This window comes from Harpegnathos saltator, unplaced genomic scaffold, assembly GCF_003227715.2.
Source record: "Harpegnathos saltator strain DR-91 unplaced genomic scaffold, Hsal_v8.6 scaffold694, whole genome shotgun sequence".
In the NCBI taxonomy this organism is placed as follows: Eukaryota; Metazoa; Arthropoda; class Insecta; order Hymenoptera; family Formicidae; genus Harpegnathos; species Harpegnathos saltator.
The window spans coordinates 1,317,021-1,343,232 of NW_020230531.1; the positions used below are offsets into that span (position 1 = coordinate 1,317,021).

Genomic DNA, 26,212 nt, shown 5'->3' on the forward strand with positions numbered 1-26,212 from the left:
TTACAACGCTTTAATAAATATGACCAATCTTGCAACTCTGTATATCGCTTCCGTTCCGCAGATCTCATGTCACGCACTGAAAAAACAGACATACAAATTATTCTCGTAAATAAAGTTTTATTTTTAAAGAGCGTAAATATAAGGGTTTCTTATAAAGATAAAATGTGGGAATGTATGGTTATATTGTTGTGTATAATAAAATAAATATCATAAGTATTGTTGTTATTATATATTAAAATTTTTTATGATTACATATTCTGCATATCAATATTAATTGTCTCTTACTATGAAGAAGTTCGAAGAAGATATGTTGCGTATCGAGTGGAGTAGGCGGTTAACGTATAGCGTTACGAGTATACATATAAAGATGTTCTTACGTATCTGTTTCTCGGAAGGTTCGTATGTCAGAAAATAGCATTATTAGATATGGTTAGATGTAGCATAAAATATCCCTCCATTTAGTAGGAACGAAATTTTTAGATTATAAAAATATCGGTAAGTGATGAGATATATTTAAAATTTCAAAATTTTTTAAAAATCTGAAAACGTCATCGTAAAGCACTTTTTCAAACCATTAAATTTTTATTCGGAAAATTTTGTTTCTATCTCTTTTATTTTTGATGATACATGCTCCGAGAGAAAAATATCGATTTTTTCAAAGAAGTGTCCTGAAAAGTCGATTGGACACGTATAAGAAAATTAATTTCCTTTATTTTCCTCTAGATTATTACATATTTCAAGTTTGTCAAAATCGGAGGGGGAACTTTCATATGTTTCCTTGTGAGTAGAAAATAATTTGCACATATGATCCATGATTTTGCATATATTGTCGTAACTTAGTTAAATAGATAAAATTAACGTACATATAATTATAGTTAATATAACTATATTTCTTATCTACACCTAATTTAATTATAAATATATTATACAACATAGTAAACTTGTGGCCACGTAAATCATGTAAAAATTGAACAGATTCTGGAGAGGTAAATAGGATTCAAATGTAGGACATTATTCGAGGAAAATGAGGAAAGAAACAGATATTGCTAATTTTTAATTTTAAATAGATTCAGAGAGAGAGAGAGAGAGAGAGAGAGAGAGAGAGGGAAAGAGAAAGTAGCAGTAATGCTGGAATTCGATTCTGAATCTCTAAGATTCGTCTAGAGGAAAGATTCCACAAAATCGATGGAAAGTATATTTTTCAGTTTCATTAAGTTTCGGTTTATATTATGGTATATGCATATACATGAATTAAATCTTAAATAAAATCTGCATAAAAGTAAACTCCACACTTAAAGTTAATGAAAAACGAGACGTGTGTATTAGCTATGTATGCTGTTGGTAACTTCATCAGAATTTGCAATTTCTTAATTTCAATGTCAAATTGTATCTCGATTAGCGTGCTTCCTCCAACAGAAGATGCTCTAAAAAGAATAGAATGTTCAAGTTCTATGCGAAATTTCTTATTAAGAATTCATGTGCGGTAGGGAACTGAGTAACCAACGTATCGCGAGTGCCTGTGACGCACATGTTTCTTTCACGCTCTCGTCGTAATTCGCTTAAGTACAGTTTGTACTAGTACCCGAAATAAAGGATATGGATCGTTAAATAAAAATTTGAGTATCACGTTTCATGTGTCGACGTACGACGCTCTTGACGCATGTAATTGACTCGTCAGAGACGCTTTTAAACAAGCACTACATTCAAGACGGCGAGATATTTGTAACGGAAATTATGTCGCACGCGTGTAATATATTATACATAAAGTGAGAATCGCTCATCTTAAAAAGGATCGTTAAAATATCAGGCGATGACTTTCCATATTTGTACATGAGATGTCTCGGCTATTGTAGCAGAAGCAGAATAAAAAAGAAATAGGATGAATATAAGAGATAAGGAAATGATGAAATGCTAAAATGTTACAGCTGTATGTATCATAATACTATCGAATATTTTTTGTGCTCCCTAAAAATAAGGATTGAATAATCATTCCTTTCTAAGATGATTGATTTAATCGTATGTTGAAAAATCTTAAACAATAATCTCTTTAATCTAATAGTTATTATCTTAATAACAAGTGTTAAATATTAAAAATAAACCAGTAGTTATTCCTTATTCGGAACATCACATATACAGGGTGTCCCAAAACAATTGTTGATCAAGACGGACGAAAATGTTCGATACCATTTTGCGATATTCGTAATAATTATCAAGTTATTAATTATAAAAGTTGGATGAATGAGCGCGCGCAGAGATCGTAAGGGAGAAGCATTTCTCCCATTCTCGGGCTGTAACGCGGTCCAGTTTTTTAATAATTATTGCCGGCGTACAGAAGGCTAGAGGAAAGATAACGCATCGCTGCGTATGCTTACTTCGCCGCTTTTACGTTTTCGTTGCATCGTGCCTAAGTTCACGTCGATACGGCCGCTAAATATTCGCAATTACAATTATAAGCTCATTTTATGAAGCAGCAGAAAATAGCTCATATTGAAATCGTAAAAAGTTCTGCAATAGAAAAGATCGAAAATTCATTCGACCTTTCTTATCGAGATCTTTCAATTTTTCTTATCGTAGAACTTGTTACGGTCTCAATGTGAGCTATTTGTGCTGCCTCATAAAATGACGACCTCATAATTGCAAATATTAAGCGGGCATATCGATGCGATGAGTTTAGGCGCGGTGCGACAAGGGAGGGGCAACGCGCCGCTTACATATGCTTGCCTAAGCAATCGCATCGATATGACCGCTAAATATTCGCAATTACGATTACGGAGCCGTTTTAAGAGAGATAGCAAAAATAGCTCATATTGAGACCGTGACATATTGAAAGTTCTGCGATAAAAAATCGAAAGGTCTTTCAATTGTTCTTATCACAGAATTTGCCGTATTTCAAGCCATGAGCTATTTCTGCTGTCTCATAAAATGGCCTTGTAATTACGTGTATTTAGCGGCTATATCGATGCGGGCTTAAGATGCGATGAGGTAAGCACATGTGCAGCGATGCAACATCCTTCTCCTCGCGTTGGTAACAATTGTTGGAATAACTGGGCCGAGAACGGCTCAAATGTTCCTCCCCTACGGTTTCTGCGCGCGCTCATTCATCCGACTTTTATAATTAATAGCTCGATCGTTATTGCAAGTATCGCAAAACGGTTTGGGACTATTTTCTTTGCTTCTCAATCCATTCTACATTCCAACGAACTGTGGATGCAATTGTTCCGGGACATCCTGTATATCGCATAAATATGTTCGAAAAGGAATCTACAAGCTGCAGTAAATGCAGTCATGGACGACCGAGAAGAGAATCAATGAAGTTTTTTTATTTTATTTACATCCTAAATTGAATCTTAATCGGATCTATGGAGATGACAATCGCTAGCAGTTATGTGGAGTCTAAAAGAAATCTTTTCGAATCCTGATTTACTCCAGCGCGACTCTCCTGGGGTCTAAAAGCTGTGGAGCAAGTTTTTCACTAAACGTTGCTCCGAATAATCGCAATCGCGAACTGTCGTCCCTGATAAATCTTAGTAGGCTCGGAATAAATCTTGCTTCCTCGACATCTGACGATGATATTCCGCTGGGACTGTCGCGCACCCTGAATTTTGACGCACTATTTGCTCTCTGAAGTTTCGCAGACTTTTTAATGTCCTTCCGCGAAAGAGGTCACACAAAAATCTGGCGATTCGCCACTTTCGTTCGCCAGCGTGATCGTGACGCTCGTTCACGCACCGGTCCCGTAAGGTCCTTCGTCATTGCGTCAGATCTTTGATCTTTTTCTCGATGAGGTATAATCGATATCATCTCGTTTGTCTTTCTATTAAAAAGGAGAAAGAAGTATCGTGAGATCACAGCTGTTCGGATTCGAAGGCCGAGTTGTCTATGCCATTCATCATCTCGGCTTTCTGCAGGTTTTTCTGCGTGTCTACGGTTCGGGAGTTCAATGCCTTGAGACTGTGATCTACCGCGTCCTCGTTCTTGTGATTGGTCGTAGCCTCCAGATCCTTCTGCTCCCTCATCAGACGATCCTTTCGGTGCTCCGTGTACAACCAGCTGATGAAACACACGCGCAATCGTTAAATGTCAATGTGATTTGCAAACTCCGTATGAATAATCGGAGGAAGAAAAGAAGCAAACATACGGAGAGGATAGCTGTAATATTTGAGGAATATAATGTTCTGTGGATTGAAAAACACGACGAAAGTCTACAACCGTGGCATCAATCATGCCACTTTGTAAGATACGACATGCGCAGTATGACGTTATCAGGTTTGATTTGACATTTTAGAGATATTAAAAGGCATTATTGTCCCGCCGGCGCGCCGCGTTGCATTCGATGACTGATGATTTATAATCGCGTGTACGCAGAGAGAGACCATCTTGTCAGATTTCACTTGTTGCCGACGTACGAATCCCTTCTTGCGTCAACTCTCTTATTGTTAAAATAAAAGATAGGCGAGAGCCCATCGCGAGATACTCACAAGAATGCGAACACGGCGGGCATCGTCATGCACGCTCCGGCGATGAAGAACGTCCCCGGAAATGTATTCATGGTCGCCGCGTAAATGGCGCTGTACATCGGCCCGTAAACGAGCGGCATCAGGGACTCGCACACGCCGAACAGCGAGTTCACCTTACCTGCGGGATTACATAATGCGTCTTATGCGGTACGAGGCGAAACAAATCGACGTGTAAAAAAGTCGTCATGTCGTCGAATGTATTTCTCTCCGGCACGCGTATACGCGCGCGCGCGTGCGGATCGTTAACGCCGGCCGGGCAGGAAGCCCTCGTTAGGCCCGCAGTTGGTTCACGACGCAGGAAAAATTAGCGCCGCGATCGTAAGTAACTTGGATCGCCGAAATTATCCGATTTACGCGATTTACGCGAAAGCGGGCGCGAAGGTGAAAAAGACCGGTGTCCGGTCCGGTAATCGAAAACACTCGCCGAGTGCGCCACAGAGCGGCACGGTTTAGTGCAATAAAACTCATTCTGAAGACGGCCGTTTATCAACCGCAACGTACTTTTTCTTTTTCAAGTGCAAGAGGTATACGCGGGGGCTCGGGGGGCGGGGGAGGGAGGGAGTGGAGTTGGATCTAACCTAACCTAACCGGTCTGAAGGGAATTTTAGAGGGCGAGGGTATTCCCCCGCTTCGGGGCTTGTACGACTTCGAGAGGCTCTTGACAATGCTTCTTGACTATCTTTCTCCTTCTCTTCTCTTATTTTTCTCCACGGCGGCGCGCAAACTTTCGAAGTAGCGCAAAAATGCGGGGAATCCCCCCGGTGATGGTACGGCGCGAGAGGTGTTTCGTCTTGATTTATTCTCGTTTGCGGCCGCTTACCCAGTTCGTCCGTGGGCACGAGCTTCGAGGCTATCGATCGCATGGCGATGAAGGATGTCCCGTTCACAATCTCCACGATAGCGGCTGAAATGTGTAATTGATTGATCGTCAGCGATATTTATGGTCATCGGTACTGCATAATGCTATAATTCGGTACACATGTAGCCGTTACCCAGACGTGTTAGGCGTTTGAGAAAGACTGACCTACGTAGACCATCCAGTCCGTGCTGGCGAACGCATATACGAAACCTGCTAAGATTTTACTCATACAGCTCATTATACCCACGATCGCGTCGTCGATCTTGAGGATGTGGCTGAAGATGCCGACGGAGACCGCGGTTCCTGTGTGTCACGAGAAAAAGTCTCCCATTCTTTTGCACAAATCATAAGCGTGACGATCGTCGTAACGTTAAGAGTGAGAATGAGGATTAGCGCATCAGCGAGGCATGGGGGCGGCTCTAGAAATTCGGAGCGCGAGTTGGAGCTAGAGAGAGAAATACGCGAAATATGCGAGAGAAACTGGAATTGTGCGCTGAAATTGAGTGAATCGCCTGAGTAAATAGAAAGTCCTCGCGATGGACACCGTACGCTGAATATACGGTAAAGGCTAAACTTTTACACCACCGTGGCGAATCTACGAGTCGCCGTGACGATTTCCATATTGCACGCGCATTATCATTCATCGTATAGGTAACTCGAGACATCGTCAGCCTCGGCGTCGGCGTTTGTGAAACGTGCTGTTGCACAATTGTATGTACGTGCGTGTTAATACTATTTTACTATCATTATGCGCACAAGTTCCTCGCTGCTCACTAACACGAGCAATTGCACATTTTCTCAAGGTAATCTCTATCCGTCACAATTTATCGGAATCGAAGTGATAATCGCGAAGTGATTCTGCTTAGCGGTCTCATTCATTCTTATATAAGATACACCGACCGTTACTTTCATCCTCGCACAGAGCTTCGATTATATTAATGAGCGCGCACCGAGCACAGCACACAGTTACAGCACGGATATCTTCGATTTGCGAAAGAAAGATGATAATTTGGATTGACGGAGATTACTATCTCTTAATAATCATACGGTGCATGCAGTATCCACGTATCCAACGATTTGACGGAAAATCTATATTTATTTCGCCATCGTCGACAAGATTGAGACGAGGAATCGTAAGATTGCGTGCAAAATTCCATGAATTTCTAATTACTACCAGGGTTGGCATGTTTTGAATTTTTTGTTTAAAATAAAAGTTTCGAACATGTTTTGCACAATAATATAATTAATAATATAAATAATAATACAATTTCGGACATACGTTTCTTTAAACATTTTTTTAGGTGCTCAATAAATTTTAGTAAAATTATTGATGATATAAATTGATCTTTTCACAAAATATCTATTTTTATATTCTTGTACATTATAGTATTACGCACACAAATGTGTACGTTATTGCACGATTATTAAAAAAATAATTATTACATATACATATATATATATATATATTATATCTATTTGTGTGTATGCATATATTTCATAATTCATTTAAATGAAATGATTTAAAAAGAGGTTTCCTTGTTAAACCACCGACTACATTTCAAAACACATCAAAAGTCAAATGTTCAAAATATACTAAAAATCAAATGCATACGTTTGAAACAGGTTTTTTGCGCTTGTTCAAAACATATTCAAAATATAAAAAAACAGTTTTGAACAGAAAAAGACACGATATTCTGTCTTCTTTTATTTTAAACATATTTTTCACCAACCATGGTCGTACGCGCGCGCGCGCATGTGTGCGGACCATTTGTTCTCACGTATTGTTAAAACGCGCAACGTGTTCTTATTTGAGGCGATCTCCTTACCGATCAGATTAGTTACCATGCCAAACGTGGAAAACATGCTGAACGTCACTTCGTTCCAGTTGTATCGGTACCGCATATAAAGATACAGAACCGCCATTTCGCCTGGAAGAAAAAGAAAATGGCAAATTTGATAATACCCTTCATTGCATCGTTGGCGCAATTGCTGTCTCCGGCGCATTTTAATCGGAATTGATTTTATGTTCGTGGAACGGTGGATTATGACTGACATGTACAACTATAAAAAATGTATCTACCTGATCCGTTTTCTGTTGAGTAACTTCCAGCTTATAGCTCTGTGTATGTGTGTGTGTGTGTGTGTGTGTGTTTGTGTGATATGTGGAAATTAGTCAATTATTTTACGCTCAAGATTTACGATTATAGGACAAACTTGATGATATGTTAGTCGTTTACGCTATATACGGATAAAATGTTACACAATTCTAACGACTTCTCAGAATCTCGGTTTATATAAGCTTCCGTTGATTGTTATTTTTCACACGAGCACGATTCGTGGCAGGTTCAACACTTTATCCGTTATTGGATATTTACAGCATCCACTTGCGGTTATTGAAGTGGATAGTGTTGAGGAAATGCAATTATTCGCGTAAACTTAGCCAACCTTGGTTTGCCATATTTGTTGCGCGTAAGAGTGAAAGTCTCTTTCTGAATCTCGCAGTTGATGTTAAAAATATAATACGAATTCTGTGTGTATGAGCCAAGTATTCAAGGTGAATTTAAAGAATTATGGAACTCTGTTTGACTCCGAGGGTGTTTGATTTGCGCTCTCAAGTGCAATCCTTAACTCTCGAGTTTACAACTCACTCCCTATCTCTGCACGCTTAAATGTGCGGACCATCGACCGTAGTCGACGGTCTGAACTCGCATAGTTGATTCGCTGAAATACTGTATTTTGCGAAGCTCCACTGCGATACATTGCAGTAATATTTCGCGAATGCAGCCAAGCGCAACGGTTTAACGTTTTCTATTCAATTACAAACGATTTTCGAGCGATTACATAGACAAGCAATTAGACCGACAATTGCTTCCTGTAGCAGTACTGAGCTAACTGCGAAGGTCAAATACAACTCCGGTATTATGTAAATGTAAAACTATACTCTCTTTCGCAAAAAAAAGCTATGGACGTTCTGTCGAAACATACGGCTCGAGATGCCCGACGGACTTTCAATCTCCGCTCGGATACGTAGTCCTCTCGAGAGAAAACGCACACGAGCATTTTTATCGAACTCTCCGGTCGAGTTTGATTGGCGCACGATCGCTGCTTCTACTAGAATTTGCAAATTTCGTGATACATTCCGCTGAAATCCGCCGGTTCGGTCGGTTTGCGGACAGGATATTTTCGCGCGCGCGCGCATGCGCGGATTACTACTTTACAGAGAAGATTATAAAGAAAATATACCTACGAGAGATATGTGACACACAGTCGGACTTTCACCGCGTAATTCTGACGATCAAACATCTGAAATTACATCGCGGTGCGCGTGTAACTATGTTCGGACGAAACATAAGTACACAGTGCCCGAGAGATTGCGTGCGTTAAAAGTATATACGATTTCGCGTGCTTTACGCGTCGACTGTGCACTGTCTCGGTAAACGTTTGAAAAATGTCAGCGTTATGAAATGTAATATTTTTGCACAATGTGATTCCTTGCGCGCAACACGATTTGCATATTTCTTCGAAAGTCAGCGGGAAGCGGGTAAGTGTATCAACCGCGACTCTGAATTCTCTTCTAAATTTAGAAAATTCGTAATTTACAATTCTAAATTCAGTTTCTCCAGATTCTCCTCTAAATTCTCGAGATTTGACACATTTTTATGGATATCGCATCAACATACGTGGATTCGTACGGGTGTTTTCTCATTCGTTATTCGAGCATGCGTGACCCAGCTGCCGTACTACACCAAAATAAGGGAAACATTAAACTAATAAAAGAAAAAAAAAGAAAGAAGAAAAAACAAAAGGACGAGTTCAAATTAAATTTAAATGTTTAATTTTTCATATAAATAGTTCAAAAAGTTATTTTTCTGACCAAACCAAAGTGTGACATTAATCTACGACGAATTATATTCAATTAATAAATGTGTTCGAATAGATGACAGGTGTAAAAATTTTATTTCTTCCATTAAACGTATTATAATTATTTATGCTGGAAACAGATGAGACCGAGTGGCATTGTTTGATGGGGTAAACTGGAACACCCTGCAATTTCAGTCAATCAGGGCGTAATTCGGGACATTTGCAGTTCGTACACTGATTCTTTTGCACAAATAAATAATCTTGTTTGTATCTCTAATTTGTATATGTGTTTTCGCTAATTTTCAATAATAACTTTCAATAAGTTTCATAGTCTCACTGTTTTGAAAGTAAACTCTCAAAGGTTAGCTTTTGCTTAAAGTGGCGTAATTCGGTACATTTACCTTGGTCTGTCTAAAAGCAAGAGAAACGAAACGACTTGAAGCTGACAAGCTGTTCGAAGGATCGAACAAGCCTTGATTGTTTACGCGTTGATTCTAATACCGCTCTCGTAGCCGAAGACATTAGACCAGCGGTACCGGGGTCCGATAGCCGGCCACCGCTCGCCCGGCCGCGCTACAAAAATAGGTTGGCCGGATAAGGGTTAATTACACGGCTCTTGAGACGTAGTCGCGTGGCCGATGACGACAACGAGAGAGTTAAGAAAAGTGAGTTCTTACGGGGCCGTACAGGTATATCGCGTTGCGGCATTCAAAATCAGGAAGACGCCCATTACACGAAATTGTTATAAGCGTGACGACTGGCCGCGTCACTTAGCAGCTGGGATAATACGTACTAATGCGTACCCAGACATTGTAATGACGGGCTACCTATATAATTAAATTGTGACAAGGGCATCCGTGAAATTGTGCGTCGCCGTACGAGCGCGCACGATCGCATTAAAGTCGCGGTAGCACGCCGTAACAAATGCGCGCTAATTGAAAAATTGAATGATTCGAGTGGTCGCGTGCTTGGAAAAGCTGCTGGCTGCAGCCAGAAGCGTTGCCACTCCGATGCCGATATCGGCATCGAGTGCTCAATGCCGAGTGCGCGTTGTCGTGCCGCGATGCATTTTTCCCGCTTTCTTTGCCATCAGACACTCTATCGGATCTAATATCTGCGAGAGAGAGAGAGAGAGAGAGAGAGAGGGAGAGGGGGTGGGTGTTTTTCTATCATTCCTTGCGATATTGACAATTTATTGAAGCGGTTTCAACCTGGGCTAGGATAATAAAGTTTATCGATAATATAAATAGAATCCAAGATACCATGAAAGCAGCAACATCAACGTTGCCGATTGAAACTACTTAATATTCTCGGTCAGACTAGTTCCGCTAAAGAACCCGCTAGACTTTTTTACACCTGCTTCACAACTTTTTATGCCATGAGTCAAGCATGTTAATGTGTATCTGCCGAAGGCTATCGTCGCGTCTCGCGAAGAAGCGTATTATTTATAGCAGCACGTAAATGCACGTATGCCATCTGTCTTTTCGTCGCTTCAGATCGGACAGATCGGACAATGTGAGCTTCGAATCCTCTCGGCCTTTTACACCAAGAAGATGATGCGCGTCGTTCCGCATTAAATTGCCTTTTTTTCGCGCTTCACGGCGTCGGCACGAAAAGCTGCCCGATTCCTTTATCGACCTTTCGATCATTGGTCGTTCACGATACATCGTAAATTTCTCAATATTCCGATCGTAGGACCGTTTTCGAAAACGCTCAACGTAGCGCGCGGCAACTTTGCTCACGTCCACGACGTGAAAATTGCACATCGACGCGTACGATAAATTTGCTGTCACGCGCGTTCTCTCTTGCACACTTGCACTCTTGCAGATTTTATCCCGCGCATATTTATCCGACAGCGATGTGCCGATCGAGACACGCGTAAATTACGCGCGGGAGCTTCGGCAGCGGGTGCACGCCGCGCTCGGATCTACGGAAACGCGTGTCTACTTTTGTTCACGTGTGTCTCTCCTTACTTTCCCCTCGTACACGCGCGATTATATATTCGCACCGTCGCGTCGGACGCGAGTGATTACCGATGGGAATGCACACACACAGTTACCGCGCGACGGCAAGTGGCAAGATTAACGAGAGAGTTACAACAGGTTTTTACCTGTGTCGCGGATGCACACGCGGAAAATGATTCTTTTTTTTTCTTATTTTTCTCTTTTGCTCAATCAAATCGAAAGGAAAACCTTTGGAGAATTGCAAATAAAGACAGCTTGCGGCTGAGAGATTAATGCCTGGCAAGCGTGACGTCGCGCGAGAAAGAAGCGTTTCAACCCACCGAGCGAACGCTTCGTAGCGTAAAAGTGAAAGATCATTGAACGCTGTTTTATTCGGCGTGCTTTTACTCAAAGATGCAAGCGCTTCTGCCGCCAGCTCTCTCTCTCTCTCTCTCTCTCTCTCTCTCTCTCTCTCTCTCGCCGACACAGTACCCTGCCCTTTGTTTTCGCCCCGCAAACAACTCTCAAAGCGCGACTCAAAGCGATCGCGAAAGCATCGGCTCGCTCGCGTCACGTCCAAGGGGTGAGACGCGCGACGACGCCATGACGCCATGAGCGGCGAATCATCTTGTTCGGCCCTTAACGACCTCGTCTCTTTTCTTCCGACCGAGTAACCTCGCGCGCGAATGACGCTGAATGCAGAAGAGCAAGGTGAAGCGAAAAGAAGAGAAGAGAAGAGAAGAGAGAAGAAGCGAGAGCGAGCGGATTTTCGCGGAGCGGAGAGATAAACTCACCGTAAAGGGGCCCGATGACGACCATAACAATGACCATGAGCACGACCACTCTCTTCTGACGGTTGTTCGCCCCGTTCTTGAACGCCACGCGAAACGTCTCCTCGATGTGCCGCAGCGAGAAGAAGTCGCAGACGAAGGCGCAGACCGAGATCCGCTTGGGCTCGCTCGGAAGGGCCTTCTTCCGCGCGCGTTCCGCGAGGACCCGCGGCGGCTCTTTGATGACCACCAGACCGTACACGAAGCTCATGATGTAACAGACGGTGGTGATGCTGAAGACACCGTAGAAACCGAGCTTCGTGTAGAGTATCCCGGACAGCGCCATGCCGATCGGCACGCCGAGCGACAGGAAGACGTTGGCCGCGCCGATTCTAAGCGTCCTCGACTCCACGGACGTGATGTCCGCTATGTAGCTGAAGATGCCCATGAACATGGTGAACCAGCCGCCGGTCAAGGCAGGCCAGAGCGCTTCCAACACGACCGCCTCCATGGGCAGCTCGTAGAACCAGTAGGTGCAGCCGATGAGGGTGACGCTGCTGAAGAACTCGCCGATGATCGGCAACAGCATGCAGGGCTTCCTAAGACCGGTGCGGTCGCTCCACGCGCCCATGAAGAGGATCAGAATGGTCGGCAAGGCGCTCTGCAGCGGCGTCTTCCAGGTCTGCATGCGCGCCACCAGCTGTTGAACGGCGGTCTCCTCGGCCTCGTAGCCGGTGGTGTTCCTAGCGGACAAAGCCGAGCACACCTCGTCCGGGTAGGCCAGGTTCACCCGGCAGGCCTTCTCGAGAATGAGATTCTGCACGGCCAAGGAGGAGAGCACGCTCGGGATGACGTAGCACGCGACCATCGGCTCGACGGTGATGTTGCTGGTGAGGAAGGACCATTTCTGCCGTATGCTCATGGACTTCCAGGTGACGGCGCAGTCGGCGGACTTCTCGGCGCAGACGGCGACCGGGTTCGCTTGCTTCTTCTCGGGTGTGACCCCAGCAGCAGCAGCAGCAGCAGCAGCAGCAGCAGCAGCAGCAGCAGCAGCAGCAGCAGCAGCAGCAGGCGCACCTTTCGTCGTCGTCGTCGTCGTGGTCTCGGACATATCTTTGTTCTCGTCGAAGGGAACAGGGTCTCTCACTCTACGTCTGGACGGCCGGCGAGCGGAGGGATGAGCGGAGTCATGTATACGCGGCGGAGGCGTGCATACGCGGGATCTCCTCTTCGTCCGGCTGTCCGAGTGTGCTGACCGAGTGGTCAAAGAGATCCAAGATCCGGCGCTGCGCGGACGAGCAGCAGTGGCTCTCGTCGGCTCGGCTCGGCGCGGCGCGACTCTGCTCGACGCGACTCGCCTCGGTTCGCCGCGCGCCACGCTCCGAGGAACGAACGAGGAACGGCCACGGCTCTCCCGCGCGGATTTCGGTTCGGTCGTTTCACGCGCGCGGAGAGAAATCGCACAGTAGTCGCCGCGACTCCCGGCTAATGCACCATCGTGCATTACGAGAGACGCCGCGCGCGCGCGCGCGCGCGCCTTTCCTTCTCTCCGCCGCCGCCGCCGCCGCCGCCGCCGGTCCAGCCAGCGCGTCCAGCGCTGGTAGCGGTACCCACACCTCTCTTTCCTCTTCCAGCCGTGTCTCTTCGGGGCTGCTCTCAGCACTCGTTGCGACTCGGAGAGCGAGAGCGAGAGCGAGCCTCTCTGCCTTCAGCCGCCGCTTCTGCAGCGCGCGACGACCTCAGTCTTCGCCGTCTTCGCGTGCATCCACCTGGGCACTAAACTGCCCCTACGCTAAGCTACTGGCTGCGTGGCTGCGTGTGCCCTCGAGAGACGCTGAGAACGTCGTCGTCAACTCGTCGTCTCGTTGTCGCGTAACTTCCGATTCCGAGTGCTCGCGCGCGCGCGCGCTCGCGCGCGCACGCTCGCACCGACGCGGAATTTTCCGGGTCAAGGTCAGTCTTTGCGACGACGTTCGTGTGCTCGCGCTGTCCGAGGCCACCACAGGGCTCTTCTTCCCGTCGCGTCTTCTTCTCGCTGGGCCATCACGCGGCCTCTATTCTCCTCCGATCATCTTCTCCTTTCGACGCGTCAAAAGCACCGCGCTGAAAAACGCACGGCGACCTTACCTTGACTCGCGCGGATGCTCCGCGATGGAGCATTACGAGCTCGGCGATGCTTCGCCGCCGTGTGTGTCGCGCGCGATGTCTCTCTCTCTCTCTCTCTCTCTCTCTCTCTCTCTCTCTCTCTCTCTCTCTTCCCCTCTGTCTCTCTGCGCCGCGATGCCGCGTGCCGCGAGCGTCTCTAACTCGATCTCGGCATCGGCGACATATCGGCGAACGGACGGCGCGTGATAATGATCGTATTCATCTTCCTGCCCACGGAGTACTTGTTCTTACGTCGGCGGATTATGATCTTCTTCGGCTTCATGTACCTCACGGTTCGACGGTGCATTGTTCCTCCTCGTCGACTTCGACGAGTGGTGATGATTGAGTCCCGCCGACTGCGCGCTCAACTGCGTAGTCGCGGCCGACTACGTCGAAGGGTATAGAAAGCGTCGCGGGGACGTTGAGCAACGCCGTTGAGCCGTGTTCCTGATGCCGTCCACGCGCGCGCGCGCGCGCGCGCGAGCGCGAGCGCGAGCGAGCGAGAGGTCTCTCTCCTCTCTCGGTGCGAACGTCCTCGGACTCGGCGTGTGTCAGCTTTCGACTCTCTCAGCGGCCACTCGCGAAACTACCGTACGATCACCTGGTGCGAGATGTGTTGCGTTCACTGCCGCGCGATCCATCCGCGCGCGAGTCGCCTACACTACGATCGATCCTCTCTCGAGCAGGCGATGTCTCTCCTCGCGTCGCGGTTATCAGCCGGAGAGAGAGAGAGAGAGAGAGAGATAGAGAGAGAGAGAGAGAGAGAGAGAGAGAGAGAGAGAGAGAGAGAGAGAGAGAGAGAGAGAGAGACGGTGTAGTCGAGCGAGCGAAGGGGTTCCGATTATCCGGAGGTGTTTTCTCCCTTGGTAGCGAAGGGTAGCGCGCGAACGAGCTGGTACGGTCGCGCGAAGACGAGCATCTTCGAGATCCGCCTGCGACGGAGCGGTGAAGCAAACGCGTATTTCTAACGAGACGAGAATCTAAAAGCGACGACGATTCAGACGCGGAAGATTCGGACGCGACTCCGTGTCTCCGATGTCTCCGATGTCGAACGGATGGCAACTGAGCGTAAACAGGGAGCGTCGTCAAATCGCTGTCGCGCGCGCGTAACTCGACGAGGCGCTGTTAAATGTGACAATTCGTTGATAAAGTAATGGCACGACGCACGGTCCCAGCGTTCTCTCGACAGTCGGAACCTATTTTAGACAGGGCCGTCCAGCAAAGCGCGATTATCCGACGCCGCATGGATTCTCGAGAGAGAGAGAGAGAGAGAGAGAGAGAGAGAGAGCCGATTGCGCGCGAGCGCGAGCGCAATCGGCTCGACCTGCCGATCGTACGATCGCGAGTTTACGCGAGGAGAGCGGCTTGCCGAGAGCGGCGCGCGTCACTTCCCGGCGAACTCGCAATTATTCCCTCGCCAAATTATTCCCTCGCGAGCGGCGCGTCGCGTCGCGTCGCGTCGCGTCCCGTCGTCCTCTCGTCCTCTCGTCCTCTTATCCGATCGACGCGCGCGCGCGCGGGCGGAAATCGATCGGCGAATATCCATCACGGCGGCGCGCGAGGAGATCGCGGCGAGATCGAAAATCGCGCGGCGCAAGGTCGCGTCCTGCCGACCGAAAGAGACACCTAGAGACGGCCCTGGCTCTTAAGTCGATCATATGACGTCGTCAAGTGAGTAATGCTCGCAATTCCAGCGATGCTTATAAAATATTCGATGCAGAGCTGTCACGGCATCTCTGTCTTGATGTTCGACCGACGAGGGTGCATCGGCGGTCGGTGTTGCCCAACGGCCCCGCCAGTTGGCCGATTCTGAAACTCTTTGGCGGCCACTCGGCGCTATAGCGTGACGGACTCGCGATTCTTCCGTGCTGCGATCAGCCGGTCGCTCGATCGATGATCGAGCACGCGCGATGTGTGAGGACTTGCCCGCCTCGATACCGAGGCTGTGTGTCACTGCCGCACACCAGCGAGAGCCGGGGCGTGTTTTTTTGTTCATTCTATTCTCGTTCGGCTAGAGGCGAATCGTCGAGATCGAGGATAATACAAGCGGCGATTTTCAACAATAACCCGTGGATAGTCACACGGCTAATGCTCGATTCCGCATTCAGCGCGTGAAGCCACTTTCGATTTTTTTTTCTCCTTGACTATCGAATTAAGTGGACAGAGGCGATTTCTCTTATATCATATTATGTTTTTTTCCTCTCCTCGACGCTCGATACAACGCTCCTGCGGCCTCGCTCTCGCGGTGCGGTCTGTCTGTGTCTCGTCGTGATTTTCATAGGCCGTTCCAGTTTCGGTGTTTATACGCTTATCTGACGCCTATAATGCGCGCGCGCGCGCGCGACCGGTGTGTTTCTTTTCCTGATGTCTTTATACGTTCTTATATATTTCATACTATTATATCGCGCGTTACCAGCAACCAGTAGAGAGTGCAATTAAGATGTGGAATACGCGTAACTGCAAAGCGCGTGGAAAGCAATTCGTTTGCGGGAAATCGTTATCTCGAGCGAGGGAGAAAGTACGAAAGGAGAGAGTGCAGCGGTATACCTTCTAGTGCTGGTACAATTAAAACGGAACGCTCTTTATCATTCATTGTGACATTTTTAAAGATTTTTCGAGTTATTTTTATTCTCGAGTTATAGTTATGTATTTTCTCATTTATCGTAATAATCGGTGACTCGCGACGTCGCGAGTAACGAGTAAACAATACTGCCCGACTGCCCGCGCAGAGTATTACTAGTTGCTGCAAATTACTTTGCCTCTTGCTTGAAACAATGAGAAACGATTGTCGGGAGATCTCAGGCTTTTTATTTAAACAGCTTTTTACAAATACTTTTATAAAAGACGAAGCGCTTCGTTCGCGATAATTCTCCATGCGGTACGTCACGCTCCAACGGATGCAGCGATTATTACCGAATCGATTAACTTCGACCGTGTGTTTAAATTCACATTATGAAAGCCGCGGCGGCTTTAATCGAGTTAATGAATGACGAGCACTTCGTAATCCTTGAACGATAGCTCCTCGCCGTCGTAGGGAATGTATAGACATCCGTGACTCGGCTGTACCTGCGGAAATATTTTACGAAATGAATATTTTTAGAAAGTTACATATTATGCAATCTTGCATAATAGCGCAGCGGAGCGCCGCCGCGTAGGATTCCGCGAGGATATATTTTATATTGCAGGTGCGCAAAATTTTCGCGAGTCACGCGAAAGCGCGTATTTCACAAGCGCAGCATAGTTTACAAACGTGCCGCTAGATCTGTATTCCGCATCTCAAATATTTTATGCGCACACGTGTGTGTGTGCAGTGTCGCGCTACAATAATAAACAACTGCCGAAAAGACCGACCTTGCCGATTGTTTGAGATCCGCTATGGAGGACACGGCCAATGTACAGAGGTTCTCCGTCTGATGTTTGACCGCCGACTACCGCGTCTGCTGGTACTTCACCGTTACTGGCAAATTGCCATGCGAATTCTCCTTGGCAGAGGACCTGACACACACACACACACACATTACCGTAATTAATCCTTAATTAATAATAATCGTAATAGCCTGCGTTATCATCGTTGCTGTCGGATCGACAAAGATTATCGGACAGCATTCGACGTTAAACGATCATACGAGAGAACTTTTTTTACTAAAATTACCATAAAATTGTCTTATTCATCCGGTTACATGCTAGATAAAACAAAAATCTCTTCAATTGTGCCACTCGTACTTCGTTGTATCGTTATATCGTTATATTCGTTGTAGGTGTATGTTGCATCTTGAGTTGCATCGAATGAATAAAATTTTTCAGTTATTTTCATCTCGTGTGTGCAAAACGGGTAAGATTCGAATAAAATTCGTGCGTTTTGCTGAATTTAGTCGAGGATCGTATCTGACACAGTTCAATGATTACTCTTGAAAAGAAACTCGATATCTTAAGATTAGATTAAAATTGAGGAAAAGAACGATAAATTGACCTTCTTCTCTTTAGCACGTTTACGACCAATCATGATCCCTCAATTATAAAACTTGTTTTAATCTTAACGTAGATACGATTAATCCGAATTCTTCTGTTACATACATACAGTACTCGTCTGATGCGTTACGTAATTATATAAAAAACTGTACATAATCACATCTAATAGCTATTACAGAATCTGAGATGAGACCGTTAGTGATCGTCGAGCGGACATTGAGTCGATAAAATTTTGCCTTAGCAAACTGTGCGAATTAACTAGCAAGGGGAAAAAGACCGTATCGTCATTTCCGCGCAGGAATCATAAATCGAAACCGATGTAACATCAGTGATTGCAATTTCCCACGTTGCAAACGCGGCAAAAAATGCACTTCTCTTGATTATTGCGTTTTCACTGGTTGTTAAAAAGTGTAGATTGTTTTTAAACGTCCGTGAAACGGCCGGAAGGTGATTCTATCAAAGTTACGTTTATTTCAGTAAGCTTCGATACTTGGAAATGTGATGAAAATTCGTCGATACTTTTTACTCACTTCGTAACTGTGCTTGGGATGTTCCTCGCCCCCGTGACAAACGTAAGCGACACCCTTTTCGGGAATCACTTTTGCCGGCAACATGTCGCCCTCGTGGAAAGCTCTGCCGACGAAAATTGTACTTCCATCTGTGTCGCGGCCACCTTGAACCGCGGTGTCTGGCAGCGACTGGGTGCCGACGCGATTTACCCACCTGTAGGCTGTAATTATGACAAATTATCAATAACGATCGACGGTGTTGTGCAAAGTTAGCCTTTTCCAGACGGATTAACTAAACTCTGCTTTTTCAATTTTAACTCAACGCATCTCAGCGGGTCGGAAAGTTTGGTCGCTTTGAATGGTCCAATGGAATTTTCAGATTGATAATTTAATTAATCATCGATAATATTCCTGCAATTTTGTAATGTGCTTGTGATGTTTCGATTCAATTGCTTAATTGCGACAGATTCGGTTTAACTCGGGTAATATTAGTCTCATGTTGTACGAAGTCTTAGTCATTTGAGAAACGAACGTGGCGTTTTATCAACATGTGTTATGTAACGCATATGGCATTCATTGCGCTGATACCCCCGTCACTCGTTTCTCGCGATTGATGTGAGATATACTTTCAACAATTTGTAATCGATGTAATTTCATATGAAACTTTGACAATCGATATAATTACAGAATTATATATATATATATTTCACAAGTTAAAACATCTAATTAAATTCAACATCGCATCTCGCATATAACATTAGAGACGGGTTTGACAAGTGTTTAATTTGTAAAATACGATCCAAACACACACGGTAATTTGCTAGACAAATGCACGCACGCACGCACGCACACACACACACCTAAGAACAACGATGATTGCTTTAACATTGAAGCGTCGTTGGACCTAATTCTGAATTAGGGCCGATCGAGACGGTATTTTTCACGACATCACTCTTATTTGCGATTGTATATAAGAGGGAAAGAAGTGAGATTTGAATTAAAGTTGATGGGAATTAAGAGCAGACACGGCGATGGAAATGAGAGCGAAATATGATTGAGCATTTCGGGGTTAGAAAAATTCACTCACACTCGTTTATATTCGCGTTATTCCGTCTAAAAGACCAAATTCGCGCACTGATATTCGCGGTTCGACTGCGATAGGTTCGCTTGTTGGTCGTCGTACGTTTGTTTAATTCCGCATTACTTTTACGATAACATTTGCGCGGTGCGTGGGCGTCTCGCACGTACGCATTTTGGCGAGAAAAATTTCTTCATAAAATTTCTCACTCACCTGGCATTTCGGAGAGAGATCGATTCAACGGATCTGCTGGCACAAAACTGGATGACGCTTATCACGGCCGTACGGTGCGTTAAAAGCCCGCGTAATCTTATCTCTCGGTAATCTTCTTGTTTGCCCACAAATTTCGCCTATCTCCCTCCTATCCTCTGTCTCTCTCTTCTTCTTACTTCTTCTTACTGTACGCATGTGAGATATGGTTTGTTCAAAATCTTCTGATACGACATGCTGTTCACCTTATATGCCCTTGTGTTGAACTTGAGGGACATCTAGCGTTTTATATCGATCGATAGAATTGTTATAATATGCGTCGGAGCGAACGTACGTATATTGTGAAAGTATTGTGCAGATTATTTTATTTTTGTCGCATATCTCGTGCGATTTTGAGTGACGTATAAATTTATCGAATCATATAATCACGTCTGTGCTTAATGAATCTGAGATCCGGATGAAGAAGTCGAGTAAACACAGTCACCGGCGAATCTTTTCGGATAATCTTTTGCACGACCTGCCGACGACAACGACGACTTATAACCACAGATTAAGCATTGGTATACTTTCATTACGGTGGGAAGCCGGAAATTGGCAGTTTAAGACTGAGGAGAGAGAGAGAGAGAGAGAGAGAGAGAGAGAGAGAGAGAGAGAGAGAGAGAGAGAGAGAGAGAGAGAGAGAGATAATTCGTTTGTCTGTATCCCTTTCCCACTCTACCTTACGATGACATCTTTTTGCAGAGAAGCTAATAGGCGTTATCGTTCTAGGAAGTGAACGGCGTGTGGGAAAGGAAAACGCGTTGTACGTGCTGAGGCGATTCTCGTCTTTTCCTTCTTTTTCTTGTCTCTTTTCGCAATACTCGAAACGATCGAGTCTTCTTCGTAGATCATTATTTAACGTTTTATTTCAGTTTTACCTTTCCACGATATGATTTATCATTGTTATGTCGTATTATGTGTTTGTCATAATACACGTATTAGGGATACCGGAAAGTCTTTTCGTATTTTAAAGCCTTCAATTTCCATGATTATACGGTACGGGTTTTCTTCATTTTAATCTAAAATTAATTTAAATTCGGGATTAGTTAACAACATTTCTTTATTGTGTATATGAACTTTCATCAAGAGCTTACTTCATTATTTTCATTGCAAAGTTTTACAGTAAAAACGATAAGACTTTCCGGCACCCCTAATAGACGGGGGACACGAGCTCTCGTAATACCTGATATACTTTATACGATATTTATTGTAATAAATAATTTCTCTTGACATTATACAACGCGTCGCGATAATAAATTCATAAAACATTACAAACCTCAAGCAGTGATTAATGTCATGCGTAGCGTACCTTACAACAGTTAATTATGCTGCGTTGCTTGTGTGTTACCTTAGCACGCATTAATCAGTTTCGCGATACAAACGCTTTCCGTCGCGCTCTCTTGTCTCTCGTCATTTTGTATTTTCGTATTCCAAAAAGCTTATTAAAATTCTCTCGCACGACCCTCTGGGTCGTGTAAGATCAACAGACTTAAGACACATTATTTCTCCATGTAATTGTCGTATGGCTGTGTGTTCAGAAAACTGTTCGAGTAGACTCGTAGACTTTTGAGATTCATTTTCGTTTTCCATTATCGTAGCGATTTAGTAACTCGCATCGTTGTTGAAGCGTTACACCGTGCGAGCAGAAAATCATAGAGATGCATATTTGCACAAATCTATTATACATATCATACATACGATTTTGATGCAACATACGTATCTCGGGATGTTTCTTTCGACACAATGCGCCACCAGATGTTATATCGTGAATACGAGTCTTGTGTTCGAACGAATCTATGATTATTATCGGTTCACTTTTTCATCTTTCCGTACAAGAATCGAAACCGTCGTCACTTTAGAGCTTGAAGATTTTTCATGTCCGATATCGGAGATGTATGGAATGTATCTTGTCAATTGCCGTGTCCACGTCATCAATCATCGCGCATATTCATTAACATTTAGATCTAACGTCACCAAAATTCTGCCGGCTTCGTTTCTCGCTTACGAATATCTTTCGCAGTGAATGATGAGTCTCTTGTGCGTCGTTCTATGAAAGATATGCTGACAGTTGTTCGATTTCGACTTAATCTGTACGATCGTTGCAACTCAAAGAAATCGATAATACCTGACATCTGTTCTCAGAAATTTATCTTTCGGCGTGTAAGAAAATGTCACCGCGACTTCGGCTTTGGCCGCCGGTGAATCGTGCAAATACGTACGCGTAATCGTAATCGATCGTCGATCGTCGTAAGTATACGCGAAATTTCTGTACAAGACTAGGATAGTTGAGAAACTAAATTATCGCCCGCAGTTCCGCAGTTCCGCACTTTGTTGAGTCCAAGTCCTAAGGAAATCCCATGTCCTCTTAGGCTTAGTAATATTTTAAGGATCTCGTGCCTTTTACTAATCCTCTTTGACGTTTACTAATTAAATATATGTGTGGAAATATCATATAGGATAATTATAATATATATATATATATATATATATATATATGGGGCATTCTCTCTGTGTCAAACGGATACCCCCCGCTGCCTGAAATTCATTTTAACCAAAAGATTTCGGACAAGGCTTAAATTATAGCTCAACATGTCTACTTTTATTTACCGTGTGACACTTTTCAAATATTCAACATGGCTGACCAAATATGGCGGCGAAACGTAGGAGAAGAAAAAATTAAGTATTTCATAAAATACATGTCAAAAACATATGGTTAAAAAGTTCTTTTTGTGCTTGAATTATACGTTTGTATACGTGTACTTTTGTGAGCTACTTGATATTTTTGATTGATTCAAAGTGGCGGCAAAACCTACCAAAAACAGCGAGAAACGTATTGAAACAGAGTGACATTTTAGCGCGACTGCTCATGGAAAAAGTGCTTACGATGGTATTGGTGCGACATTTAAGAGAGAAGCGTACAAGCCAATACAAAGCCAGTTTTATTGTGAAACCAACGGAAGCCATTTTATCGTTTGAAGCACTATTTAAATCGGCGAAGAATCAAGACTCAAAAACATCAAAATTTTTTGTTTCAGCGAAGTTGAACATAATAAGATGAGAAGAAAGTTCAACAAAAGGTTTGAATCCGCGTCGCCTGTTCCGCAAATACTTAAAAATCATTCTTTTCAAATTTCGCAACAGCAAGAGATGATTATTAAAAGGTTTTCAAACGCTACTGAAGGGATAAAAGTCTTTCTTTAGGAAATTCAAAATTAATATTGCATAGAGGAGAAAAGTGGACATACTAAGACATAGTTTAGGCACAGAAAAATACTTTTTTGAAACTATTTACAAATCTTTGCGTTGACAAATTCAGTTTCTTGTGCAGTTTCTCGTCGGTTTTAAATCCGCCATATTGAATCCGCCATTTGGAATTTTCGAAAATATCGGGTTGCTAATAGAACAGGACTTACCCACACATACAGGCTCAGTTTAAGTACAAAAATAGTTTATTCCAATCCAGTAGAGACCTTTTTGATTGAGAAATTCAAGTTTCTCGCTGTTTTTGGTAGATTTTGCCGCCATTTTGAATGCTCAAAAATATCAAGTAGCTCATAAAAATACACGTATAAACGTATAACCCAAGCACAAAAAGAACTTTTTAACCATATGGTTTTGATATGTATTTTAACAAATACCTAATTTTTTCAGCTTCTCCTACGTTTCGCTGCCATATTTGGTCAGTCATGCTGAATATTTGAAAATTTTTTTTAATTTATTTGCCACACGGCAAATAAAAGTAGACATGTTGAGCTACAATTAATTAAGCCCTATCCGGAATTTTCTGGTTAAAATGAATTTTGGGTAGCCGGGGGTGTCCGTTTGACAGAGAGAATGCTCCATATATATATATATATACATATATACATATATATATATATATATATATATATTATATACATATAAACACATTTACATTAATGTTATTGGAGACTAAAAACGAAAAGTACTTGGTTTGTTTCTACCGGATACAAAGCGGCATATCTTTTTATTTACGTAGTTTTGTTGGATTATTTGTGTATCAAAAACGCATTTTCGTATTTACTCAAGCTAATGAACTATCTTGCAGTAATGTCTTATTTGCGTTTACATCAATCTGTTATATCAGTAAGTAACGTTCACTTCTGAGACTGTAGCCAAGTAATTTTATTCTCTATATATTTTCTACAATTACTTACTTCGTATTTTGATCTCGAGTGGAAAGGCCAATTTTACAATTTTATCAAAATTTTATTCAATGCCGGTTGTTTCGTTTTTAGTCTCTGGTTACGATATACCATTGATGTCGCGATAACGGAAGAGTTCGCGAGTTCGACGTATCAGAGGCTCGATAATGAGTTAATTATAACGTTGATTTTGCTCCCAAGCTCGAACACTTTTAAGCGGGCTCGGCTCTCGTGTGGCTGAGTCTTCACTTCAAAGTACAGAAAATATGTGACGATCATCGCAGTATCTCTCGCAGTCTCTCGAGAGATATATCTCGTTTGATTAATTATGAAGTCCAAACGCGCGTGTGCGCACGCGCGGGAGTAGGTGTATTACCTTCGTCTGTTTCTTTACAATCTTCGTCGTTATATACGACGTTTTCCCGTTTCCCGGTTGCGGTGCGACCGGAGGTCGCGTTAGAGTTCAGTTATTACGATGGTAACAAATTTTTAACTACGTTTTACAAAATGAGGAGATTATCTCCTCAGTCGAGCAAAACTTTTCACTCGCGTGCGGATCGCCTGCGGATACGATTCCTCGAAGCTGCAGTCGAGGAAGCAGATGAAAAAACGTCTCGATGTAGTTGAGAAAGTTGACAACATCTCGAGAGTGAAGTAGCGACTTTTCCGGCTGAAGAAACACACATCTGCCGTACATCCGAAATCTTAAGCCCTCGAGAGGACGTGTCTCTCTATTGTGAGATATCTGTGATTCAGACGAGTGTGTTCTTAACCACGAGTTGATCCGCAGATCAAGCTAAGATTTCTTCCAAGCTCAAGACCGCGTCTTCCTGCATAACTGAGCGTTGTATAATTCCCATTTCTTCCCTCAATTCAACCTAATATCGTGCACTTTATAACAATGGCTTCGTTGCATACTATCGAGAGCGATCCAAACGATAACGAAACTCGCTTCACCTCGAGGCCCTCTTCGTCTGACGCGGAGAAACTCGCAGAACGATAATGATCTCTGACGAACACGCCTCAACGCCATGGCCGTTCACCTCGCGAAAATAATTTATCCGAATCCATTCGCTGAATCGTCTCGAGCCGCGCGCGCGCGCGCGTTTCGTTCCTACTCTTCTTCGCTGCAACAAGCTTTAACCTAACTTCGCTAGGTGTGCTGCAATACAAAAGATTCGTCTCACCCTCGACATCGCTATCCGGGGGGTCGCGTCGTCGTACACACTAACAAACATTAAATTACCTATACGCTACGTCCCTTATCGTTTATTAATGACTTACGAGTATATATCACCGTGTGTGGCTGTGTGTATGTGTGTGTGTGTGTGTGTGTGTGCGAGTCTTCCCGGAACATAGACTTGATAACTAGCTGTCGCCTAAATGCGATGTATATAGTAGCCCGTTGCGCCGATGCCCATCACTCCGCCGCGAGATCTCTCTTCGTGGGCGACAAAATGCGAATAACGTTGCGGGCTCTTCACGATCAATGGCACGAAGTCGATCCAGGTACGTGTACATCGAACGGTGCCTCGCGTCTTCTTCTTCTTCTTCTTCTTCTTCTTCTTCATCGGCATCGGCACGTTGAGGATCGGTGAGAACAACCACAATTTCGCAAGACGAGCACGAAAGTCTTTGAAACTCATTTCCCCCTCTCTCCCCCTTTCGGGAGGGGTAGAAGGAGGCCGGGCGAGGGCGCACACGCTGCTCCAGCGGATCACCCTAAACGTTCAGGTCGGCCATCATTTTGCGAAAATCCGCTAGGGTGTTGTAATCGGGGTCCGAATCAATGTCCGCGAAGTCCTTGCTGGAATCGGTCTTGACGAAGCTCGGATTATATCGGCTTAGCGATAACGGGCACGGCAGTAATTCCGGCATCACCGAGTGGTGAGTGATCAGAGCGGTGAGCGTGGTGAACTCCTTCGTGAAGCCCTGAAACAACAAGCGAAAACTGTTTATCGCTCTTACGGCGACGTCGATGTGTCTGCCGTCTCACCACGGCGCGCGATGTAATTTTTCTCTTTGGATTTCCCTCGAATCTGAGATTTTATCGTCTGCTTGGAATCGCAGGCTCACAATACACGTAATTGGAGTATAATTGGAGTTTATTGTTTTCACTGTTGTCATACCCGCGCTACGGTTGCTG

The 26,212-nt window shown here is 44.3% G+C and overlaps 3 protein-coding genes across 9 annotated transcripts in view; all 3 read right to left on the reverse strand.

Moving 5' to 3' along the window:
* Positions 1–803: 803 nt before the first annotated feature.
* LOC105186216 (solute carrier family 46 member 3) lies at positions 804–14,848 on the reverse strand. 2 transcript variants are annotated; one of them, XM_011146261.3, is made up of 6 exons: positions 11,975–14,848; positions 7,203–7,304; positions 5,542–5,679; positions 5,338–5,421; positions 4,479–4,635; positions 804–4,050 (listed from the first exon to the last, which is right to left on the reverse strand). In XM_011146261.3, exons 1-6 carry the CDS (start codon positions 13,452–13,454, stop codon positions 3,846–3,848), a joined length of 2,166 nt encoding a protein of 721 aa, XP_011144563.2. In that variant the 5' UTR covers positions 13,455–14,848; the 3' UTR covers positions 804–3,845. The 2 variants fall into 2 exon arrangements, with proteins under 2 accessions (XP_011144563.2, XP_025161124.1); XM_025305339.1 differs by lacking the exons at positions 804–4,050; positions 4,479–4,635 and having other exon boundaries at positions 5,353–5,421; positions 5,510–5,679.
* Positions 14,849–16,954: 2,106 nt separating this feature from the next.
* LOC105186215 (uncharacterized) lies at positions 16,955–20,414 on the reverse strand. The gene is made up of 4 exons (XM_011146260.3): positions 19,865–20,414; positions 18,595–18,794; positions 17,447–17,590; positions 16,955–17,161 (listed from the first exon to the last, which is right to left on the reverse strand). Exons 1-4 carry the CDS (start codon positions 19,869–19,871, stop codon positions 17,075–17,077), a joined length of 438 nt encoding a protein of 145 aa, XP_011144562.1. The 5' UTR covers positions 19,872–20,414; the 3' UTR covers positions 16,955–17,074.
* Positions 20,415–20,531: 117 nt separating this feature from the next.
* Positions 20,532–26,212, reverse strand: part of LOC105186214 (tensin-1) — an 87,993-nt gene continuing 82,312 nt past the window's right edge. For 5 of the 6 annotated variants that reach the window (XM_025305316.1, XM_025305319.1, XM_025305318.1 and 2 more), the window contains one exon: positions 20,532–25,998. In XM_025305316.1, coding sequence (XP_025161101.1) covers positions 25,789–25,998 — 210 coding nt within the window. In that variant the 3' untranslated portion in view covers positions 20,532–25,788. The remainder of the gene's footprint in view (positions 25,999–26,212) is intronic. The other variant, XM_011146258.3, reaches the window with a different exon arrangement.

Bases quoted from the DNA above. Each gene is read 5' to 3' on its own strand.
- LOC105186216 (XM_011146261.3), bottom strand. From the start codon at position 13,454: ATGCACGATGGTGCATTAGCCGGGAGTCGCGGCGACTACTGTGCGATT. The intron at 5,422-5,541 runs GTCAGTCTTTCT...TACACATTTCAG, and splicing joins GGACTGGATGGTCTACGTAG to CCGCTATCGTGGAGATTGTG. The intron at 4,636-5,337 runs GTAAGCGGCCGC...GTAATCCCGCAG, and splicing joins CGTGCCCACGGACGAACTGG to GTAAGGTGAACTCGCTGTTC.
- LOC105186215 (XM_011146260.3), bottom strand. The intron at 17,591-18,594 runs GTGAGTAAAAAG...TGTGTGTGTCAG, and splicing joins ATCCCAAGCACAGTTACGAA to GTCCTCTGCCAAGGAGAATT. The intron at 17,162-17,446 runs GTCGGTCTTTTC...ATATTTCCGCAG, and splicing joins GATCTCAAACAATCGGCAAG to GTACAGCCGAGTCACGGATG.